This window comes from Squalius cephalus (assembly GCF_949319135.1).
Source record: "Squalius cephalus genome assembly, chromosome: 12".
NCBI classification, from domain to species: Eukaryota; Metazoa; Chordata; class Actinopteri; order Cypriniformes; family Leuciscidae; genus Squalius; species Squalius cephalus.
Window position 1 is genome coordinate 26571345 of NC_137133.1, and position 9654 is coordinate 26580998.

Genomic DNA, 9654 nt, shown 5'->3' on the forward strand with positions numbered 1-9654 from the left:
GCTATGACTTCTTGTTTCACAGGAGTTTAAATATGAGGAAACACAAAGGCCAAATTCCCTTGCTCATCCATCACAATGAGTAAAACCAAAGAATATAGTTCTGATGTGCAGCAAAAGATTGTTGAGCTTCACAAAATAGAAAGTGGCTGTAAGAAAATATCTAAAGAATTGAAAATCCCCATTTTGACCATCAGGGCAATAATTAAGAAGTTATAATCAACTAAAGATGTTACGAATCTGCCAGGAAGAGGACGTGTGTCTATATTGTCTTAATGGACGGTGAGGAGGAAAGTTTGAGTGGCCAAAGACTCTTCAAGGATCACAGATGGAGAATTGCAGAGATTAGTTGAGTCTTGGGGGTCAGAAAGCCTTAAAAAAATTTTATCAAACAACCCTTACATCACCACATGTTGTTTGGGAGGGTTTCAAGAAAAATCCTCCTCGCTCCTCCAAAAGTAAACTCCAGCATATTCAGTTGTCAGACACGACTGGAACTTTAAAAGGGACCGGATTCTATGGTCAGATAAAACAAAAAAAAGGGCTTTTTGGCAGCAAACCCAGCAGATGTGTTTGGTGCAAACAGGGATGAAGAGTACCCCATACGGTTAAATATACTGCTGGATCTTATATGTTGTGGGCCTATTTATTTGCTGGAGGTCCTGGACATCTTGTTCAGATACATGGTATTATGGATTCTAGCAAATACAAACAGATAAAAAATCAAAACCTGACGGCCTATGCTAGAAATCTTATAATGGGCCGTGGTTGGATCTTCCATCAGGACAACGGTCCAAAACAAACATCAAAATCAACACAAAAATGGGTAACTGAGCACAAAATGAAGCTTCTGCCATGACCGTCCCAGTCCCCTAAACTGAACCATATAGAAAATGAGTGGAGTGAACTGAAGAGAAGAAGCACCAACATGAACTTGTGAATCTGAAGGATCTGGAGAGATTCTGTATGGAGGAATGGTCTCTGATCTCTTGTCAGGTGTTCTCCAAACTCATCAGGCATTATAGAAGAAAACTCAGATCTGTTATCTTGGCAAAAGGAGGTTGCAGAAAGTATTTAATAACAGGGTGCCAACAATTATGGCCAGCGTGTTTTGGAGAAAAACATTTATTTTATAATGTGATTTACCCCCCACTTTCAGTTCTTTTACTTCAATGAAAGGTTAGATTTTTGTGAATTTTTTTAATGAAAGATCAAAAGGATAAACAATGCAGATTTATTTTTTACAGCCATTTTTTTTCATATATATCAGGGGTGCCATCAATTTTGACCATGACTGTATATATATGTATATATATTGCAGTTCCTGTTTCTCACCATGGATGTTGAGATGGAAGTTCTTGTCCACTTGACCTGCTACATTTGTGGCCTTACAGACATACTGCCCAGTATCTGACAACTGAGAGAGAAAGAGTGATTTAAATGTCTTGAAACAAACATTTTACTTTATTTTCTGAAGTAAATGTGAGTAAATGCATGTGCAGTACAAAATTCACCACCATGAATTGGTTGCTAGGTGGCTGCTCACTGGCCTATTATATTTTTTCAATCATTTTATCACTACCAAAATCATACATCCACTTCCCTTCATTCAAAGCACCAGCTAATTTTCTCACACACACCTCTGTTTCTCTCAGTTCCAGCATTTGTCCATCAGCCAGTATGCGCAGATTGGCAGTCTCAGTGATGGGCCGTCCATTTTTGTACCAGGTAGTGATGGGAGGAGGCACTGCATTAGATTCACACTCCAAAGTAACAGATTTGCCCACCAGTACATTTAACACCACTGGAAGATCCCCACTGCTGTGTCTGATACTGGGGGGGACTGGGAAACCAGATACCAGTCATTTAGATCAGTGACTTCCCAGAAATGTTGAAATATTAAAAATGATGTTAGTCATATTAAAACAAAGATTGTCAGCCATACTTCACCAAATATTTTTAGCAGACACATGCTTTACTCCAGTTTTATAACAAGCAAATATAAAACACAAAAAAACTGTACATACTGTACATACTACATACCATATACTGTAAGATAAATAATTTTTTGGGCTTCTCCTGCTGGGTTCATGGCCACACAGCTGTATTTCCCACCGTCAGACATCTTTGCTTTCAGGATCTGGAGAGTACGACCACCTAGACAGAGAAAGAGAGTAAGAGGTCGAGTGGAGGAAGAGAGATTTATGTGTAATATGTATCCAGTGAACACTATGTAGTCCCTCTATAATTTGTCAGTAAGCATGTGTACCAGGCATTATGAGTGCGTTGGTGCTGGCCTGTACAGGTCTCCCGTCTTTGAACCAGCTGAGGGTGGGAGGTGGGAGTCCAGTGGCCTCACAGTTTAGAGATATGAAATTATTCACCACCACAGTCACATTCTCCTCTCTGATGCCCACAATAGAGGGAGACACTGACAACAAACACAAACAAACATGATATCACCAATAATCAGTTATAAGAGTAAAGAGTGAAGCTCAAACAGTAGAGTATGGCACTAGCACCCGCAACATCATGGGTTTAATTCCCAGGTAATGCATGAACTGATAAAAAGCATAACTTAAATGCAATGCAAGTTACTTTTGACTAAAGTGTCTGCCAGATGTATAAATGCAAATGTAAATTAAAACACAACAACACAAACAGCAGTACACCCCTAAGAGCAGCACAGAGACTTAAGACAAATGTCTCTCAAAGATAGACTCACCATGCACATGGAGGTTGAAGGATTTCTCTGCTGTTCCAGCAAAGTTTTGAGCCACACAGACATAGCGTCCTGTATCTGTCACCTGTGCATTCAAAATCTATAAAACACAAAAAATATGTAAATATTTGATATATATTAAAAATAACTTCAATATTATGTATATATAAAAAATTGTCACTGTTCACTGTTGCATCACAGTTGATTAGTCTCTCACCTGCAGTGTCCTGCCATTGGACAGAAGTCTGTGTGTGTTGTCCGGGGTGAGGGGTTGACTGTCTTTGATCCAGCTAATTTTAGGAGTGGGACTTCCATCCACCTGACACTCCAGTAATGTGGTCTTATTAACCAGCACTGTGACCTCATCAGGCAGGTCACCATCAGCTCCACGAATCGAGGGTGGCACTATCAAAATCCAAGTGCACAGACAAAAAAAGACACAATACTTTCAGTTGTTGCCCTTATAATGTTTAGCATTTAAAAAAAGGTAAACACTCAGGTTGGACTCACACAACACTCTGACATCATATTGGATTGAGTCTTCTCCAGCCTCATTCACAGCAACACAAGTGTATCTCCCAGAATCCTTTGCTTGAGCTCGAGGGATCTGGAGGACTCTTCCGCCTGTGTGAGAAATAATGTTAAAAAAACAAAAAAACAAGTGAAATTCTTGTTTACTCATACAGAACATAGTATCCAAGTATCAACATATTTAACAAATTATTTTTCCATGATAAAATCAAAAAGTTGAAATGCAGCCTCTCACCAGGAAAAATTAGTATTTTATCATTAGAGGTCAGCAGGTGCCCATCTTTGTACCAAGTGAGTACAGGAGGGGGGACGGCATTGGTCTCACAGTACAGGGAGAAGGGATTATTAAGAATCACATCCTTCACGTCTCCATTATTACCAGGGCCAGAGTCAGAGTCTCCAAAGCCTCGGAAACTTGGGGGAACTGAGACACAGACAGGATTTAAGTATTATAAACAGGGGTAAAGCCTGAAGATAATTGCACAAAATCCACAGATAAAAGGTTTAAAACAAGCTGAAAACGAGATCCAGACATAATACATTAAGCAGCCACTAGGGTCAGTCATACTCCTTAAAGTTGGTGTTTCTCAAACGTTCTTTTGAAAAAAGTCTCTTATGATCATTCCTCATATTCCTGTGATAGCAAAGCTGAATTTTCAGCAGCCATTACTTCAGACTTCAATGTCACATGATCCTTAAGGAATCATTATATGCTGATTTGGTGCTCATTCAGAAACATTCAGGATTCTTTGATGAATAGAACATTCAAAAGAACAGCAGTAATTTGAAAGAGAAATTTTAACAATTTTACTTGTCTTTACTGTCACTTTTAATGAATTAAATGCACCATTGCTGAAAAAGTATTTTAAAGCCCCCCTGTGGTGAAAATCAAGCTTTTAATGTTGTTTATATGTCTATGTGGTCTTTTTAATATGCTTTAAGACAAACCATGCGCAAATTCATAAGTCAACACCATTGCATTATTTTCTCCTTAAAACCGCAGTCCAAAAACAATCTCAAAAATGCGGTTTGAAATCGCTGGTGTTTCTGACATCACAAACTACCTTGTAACCAATCACTACAACGTGTGATCGTCAACGAGTGGATCTCTGAGCTGGTGTGAGTGAGTTAAGACAGGGCTAATTTTCATATTCATAGAACCGCGTATACTAAATGAGGCAAGGGTGTAGTGTTACATTCAAGCTATTTTAAGCCATTAAGAATAAAAAAAAAAATCATATTGACCCCAACTTTTGAATGGTAGTGTATATTTAATTTTGCATTCTGAACTTGTAAAACCCTTTTCACCTTGTATATTTACATCAAAGTCCTTCTCATCTTCTCCAGCAATGTTGGTGGCTACACAGGTGTAACGACCTGTATCGGACACTTGAGTGTGTTTAATCTGAACTATACGACCGTTTGCTGTGATACTGAGATGACCATCTGCTTTCAGGATCTGCAGAGAAAGAAACACAGTGGAGTGAAAACTCAGAACTCCAAATAAATTATCATAGGAGTGAAAAACTGCATAGTTTTGTCATATACTGTATCTACGTATGTATGTATTTCTCACCTGGCCATCCTTGTACCACACTAGCGTAGGTGTTGGGATAGCCTGAGCTTCACACTCCAGTGTAAGGGTGTTGTTAACTTTAATTTTCACCTCTTTAGGGGCCAGACTCTCTCCTGGGACGTCATTTTTATTGATAACTGGAGGGACTGCAAGAAGGGAACATATATAAATAGGTACAGATAACTGACACACAAAGAGTGTTATATTCCTCTACACCAAAAGGTGGCGATGTAGCTCATTTCTCACACGCACCGAAAACTTTCACCTCATAGTTCTTCAGTGTCTCTCCAGCCTCGTTAGTCGCCACACATGTATATCTCCCAGCATCCTCTTCTTTAGCATTCAAGATCTGTAAAGTGCGACCACCTGTCACAAGATACAGTAGTAAGAGAGCTGGTCACATTACAAATGTTGGATATGAGCATCTGAATTATTTTATGCTACAGATCCATAAAGATATCTGACCTGGAAGTACCCTGACGTTGCGGCTGGATTCAAAGGGTGTGCCATCTTTGAGCCAGGTGATGATGGCAGGGGGGTATGACTGGGCTTCGCAAACAAGAGATGTAGGACTATTCAGTGTCACAGTAACGTCTTCAGCTGAACCTTCTGGACCAGAACCAGCGATGGTGGGAGAAACTGGGAGCGGAAACATAAATAAGTACACACACAAGACTACAATGAGACATTTTAACTCCCCCCATCCAAACATACCTAACACATTGAGGTTGAAGTGTCTGCTCCTGTCTCCAGCACTGTTAGAGGCCAGACAGCTATACCTGCCTGTGTCGGGCACTTGCGATCCACTGATCTGCAGGAAACGCCCATTTGACATCACCTGCAGCCTTGCGTCACTAGTCAGTGGTTGCCCATCCTTCAGCCACGTGATCTCTGGAACTGGATTACCTAGACAACCCAAAAAATTGGTTAATCAGAAGTAAGAGATCAGGACAGAAGCCAATCTTGTAATTTGTGTCACTTACCGGTGACCTCACAGGCCAAAATTATGTTCTGTTTTTCCTTCACTTTCAAATCCTCCACTGTGCCCTCGTTCACAATGCTGGGCGGCACTGAAGTTGACAGAATAAAGATTGAGCTGTTAGGGTAGCAAGCTTTGAGTCGAACGCTCGTTTGTTGTAAATTTTAGTCACAAACTTGACACAAAATTTAGACACAAACTGTTGAGTCAAGCTCAAGATATTTTCATGTTTTATTAAATGACATAAAATCCATTACGTTTTTTACGTGTCTTGAAAAAGTGCTGTGTTCATTTGTTAATATTATCTTGATGAACAAAACATGAAAGTATCATAAACTTGTGTTGGTCAGAGAGCTTATTTTCTACAATAATCCAAATCCCAATGGTAAAATCCTATTTGCTTTTTTCAAGGGAACCAGGGTAATGCCAACTTCTGGGTCGGCCTACAGAAATATGTCATTCTCTTAGCACTCTATTGGAATAATCTGTGAGTATTAGTCAGTTTTCGTGAGAAGTACTACTGTTGCGAAGTTGTTGCCTGTGAAGATTGTTTCAAATCAAGAAGCTAGCTGCCTATGTAAAGAGCAGACAGACAGCTACAAAAAACAACCCAAACTCATGTACAGTGCTGTGTTACCCAGGACATTTAAGTCGAAGTTTTTCCGCTCCTCTCCAGCAGAGTTGGACACGATGCAGGTGTATCTCCCAGCATCCTCACTTGCAGCATGCATCAAACGCAGGCCTCGTCCTCCTGAGATTATTATAGACATATATGAGAGTCATCTGTTACCATGTTAACTGGTAACAGCACAGGTGACTGAATGATGGAATGAATTGCACATTTCTGCACATTGAATTAAAAGGATAGGCCGTTTGTACTTCTCTTAGGGAATTACTTAATCAGCTATAAATCAAGAGCCTGAGATTTACTCAGAGGAGAAATGCATCTGCAGAACGAATTTCGAGTTTCACTTTGTATTTGAAAAAACAGGCTTCATAAATGTCCCTATTGTTTTGGTAAGAAACAGGAGACCTTCAAGTTAACAGCTGTTCAAACAGAGCTTAACCCATCAACACAAGTCAAACGTCCCATTTTCACTCTTTAAACGAATAATTATCACTCCCCAGGAGAGCGCTAAGCTGATCACCTGAACAAATACGTCATTCTCTTTCCTTCCCTGGTGTCCCTTTCTCTTACAATGAGGAAAGGAGTTTGTGGTCAGCCAGGAATGATATACGGTAAATCTTTGGATGAGCTTTGCAATAGGGGTGGGAATCACAGTGTACTCACGATATGATACGATACATGATACATGGCTCACGATACCAATAATATCACGATACAGCAATTCTGCGATAATCAATATATTTCTAGACAATCCTTAATTGATACATCATGATATCTGTCTAACTGTGAAAACAAAATGCCTGTGAAAAGGTTAAGTGCAGGTTTTCTCTCTTTATTCAAGTCCAAACTGTTAGAAAACAGCACAAAAAGTTTTTCAGTCTGTAAATTAAATTAAACGTTTTAAGTAAATTAAACATTTTCAAGGACATCAGGTTGATGGCGTTGCAAGTGGCTTTGCATGTTTGTGGTATTACCCGTGCACTTTACTTTTACCAGGCAGTTCTTGTATATTGCATACTCTCTGTCGATTTTGTTTGTCCCATCTATGGTATTAAAGCCGAAGTGTGTCCAGACTTTGGACTTAAACGTGGCTGGGGCATAAGTGATTTTACTCACAATGCTGTCCGCCATCCCCTTAAAAACCTCTTTTTCTTAGGCTAGTTAACTTATGTTCACGTTTCCCTCATTCATGTGTTGAGCACCACCTCGAGGAGCCATGAAGTAGCGACGCTGGGAGCAGGGAAATCTATTTAGAGCACCTTATTTTATTAATTAAAATATCGATATTTGGCGCCAGCGTATTGATTCTGGAATTGCACGGAGAAGGGAAACAGTATGTTTCCCTATTGATATTTTGTCCCACCCCTATATTGCAATACAGGCAATAAGGCTAGCAACACTTCTAATCCTTTATGGAGTGGCAATATTACCGACTGAATCAGTGATCAATAATGTGTCTATCTTACATATTGTGGTCCTGTTTTCTGTCCAGCTCCATGTCTTTGTGGCATACTGGCGGACAGTCTGAGAATAGCTCAGCACAGACTCACTTACTATGTGGTTCATTTATGCAGGTGACCTCCGGGAAGTTTATGATGTCTAAGGTTACAGTGATGGATGTACCTCATACTTGCTGCTAGCAGAGGATCAGTCTCTGTTTACACTGGAAGCCAAAAATGGAGAGTTTATGAGAACATCTGTCTAGCTATTTTTCTTTTCAGTTACCCACTGATCTGTGGTGTTTGGCTGCTTACTGAAGCTATCTTGTTACTTGAGTTATTACACCTGGTTAACCTAGTCTGTTAACTGGTACTGAGCTCCTTACCTAGACTCAGTGGTGTAGACATTTTGGAGAAAGACAAATGCCTTCATTAAAGGAGTTGGTACCTGCAATGACCCGAACAGAGCTAGACATGCTGATCAGTTGGCCGTCTTTAAGCCACGTGATAGCTGGTGGTGGCATTCCAGAAGCTTCACAGGTGAGAACAACCGGGTTCTTCACAACAACACTCACATTCTCAGGCATCTGCGTCTGACCAATGATGGTGGGAGGAACTGAATAGATAATGCACATAAAATGTCAGTATATATGAATGACAAAAAAAAAAAAAAAAAAACCTAAACATATGGAATAAGTAACATTACTAGAGATATGAAAAGTTAGTTTGAATTTTGTTAGTATTATGAACAACAGTTACAGCTGAATTGATTTAACTCTAAAACTAATAAATAGAGATGCACCGATTGATCGGCTGGTGACCGGAATTTTACGCCGGTTTTACGCCGGTCAAATGCACTTGGGTGCCGCATGATTAACATTGCGCAACATCAGCATCACGCGTGCACACGGAAGGCACATGTAGGAAACCTCGTGAATTACAGCCGTTTCACACCGCAAGCGTGAGCGGCGCGTATTTTTTTTGGCGTGCATGTTAATCAATGAGTGCATTCACACCAGGAGCAGGAGCAACGCGTGAGCGTCAAGCAGGAGCGGGGGTTTCGGTGCCGAGACTATTTTTGCTGCGCTGCTCATGCACAATTAAAGTGAAAGCACGCTTTTGATGGACAAAATAATGATTTCATATTTGTGTCTAGTGTGTTTTAACAAGAACTGGAGTAGGCTATGTCAGAAAAGAAAATGAAGACTCAAAAATATTTATAGAAAATTTACCCATTTAAACTTGTTTTTATTTTTCCCAATCGTTTCCCTGCACTTGCTCCACTTGCCCGAGCTTACCTCTCTGCGCCAATGTACAAGCGTTGACAGTGAGTGCTTGTTTAGCCTGGCTGGACATGTGGCAGATGAGAGAAGAAATTGATATTGAATGTGAAAAGAAGGAAATGGTTCTTCCATTACACTGCACTGTGAATTTCCCACACCAGGAGTAATTTATATAGTTCTATATTAGTTATTAACATTATCTGTTAAAAAAAAATTGTTCTATGCAAAATGTTCTATTAAAGAAAAGATAGAAAATAAATATTTGTCGGTGCTGTAAAGTGGTTAGGAAAAATTTTATCGCATTCGGCTAAAATCGGTATCGGCAGGTCAAACACAATGAAAAATCGGAAATCGGAATCGGCCTAGAAAATTGTAATCGGTGCATCTCTAGTAATAAATAATAGAATAAAATGATACACTAAAATAATAAAATGATAAAAAGATAATATTATAAAATATTTTTAAATAGTTAAAATGATCAAATAATAACATCACCTAA

At 39.5% G+C, this 9654-nt stretch overlaps 1 protein-coding gene across 2 annotated transcripts in view; it reads right to left on the bottom strand.

Moving 5' to 3' along the window:
• hmcn1 (hemicentin 1) overlaps positions 1–9654 on the bottom strand; it is a 135862-nt gene that overhangs the window by 40351 nt on the left and 85857 nt on the right. For both annotated transcript variants that reach the window (XM_079887365.1, XM_079887364.1), the window contains exons 46-61: positions 8321–8488; positions 6443–6556; positions 5810–5896; positions 5541–5732; positions 5292–5465; positions 5079–5192; positions 4827–4972; positions 4559–4709; positions 3486–3674; positions 3230–3343; positions 2937–3124; positions 2723–2819; positions 2267–2428; positions 2041–2154; positions 1638–1840; positions 1333–1414 (exon numbers count right to left, since the gene is read on the bottom strand). In XM_079887365.1, coding sequence (XP_079743491.1) covers positions 1333–1414; positions 1638–1840; positions 2041–2154; positions 2267–2428; positions 2723–2819; positions 2937–3124; positions 3230–3343; positions 3486–3674; positions 4559–4709; positions 4827–4972; positions 5079–5192; positions 5292–5465; positions 5541–5732; positions 5810–5896; positions 6443–6556; positions 8321–8488 — 2295 coding nt within the window. The remainder of the gene's footprint in view (positions 1–1332; positions 1415–1637; positions 1841–2040; positions 2155–2266; positions 2429–2722; positions 2820–2936; positions 3125–3229; positions 3344–3485; positions 3675–4558; positions 4710–4826; positions 4973–5078; positions 5193–5291; positions 5466–5540; positions 5733–5809; positions 5897–6442; positions 6557–8320; positions 8489–9654) is intronic.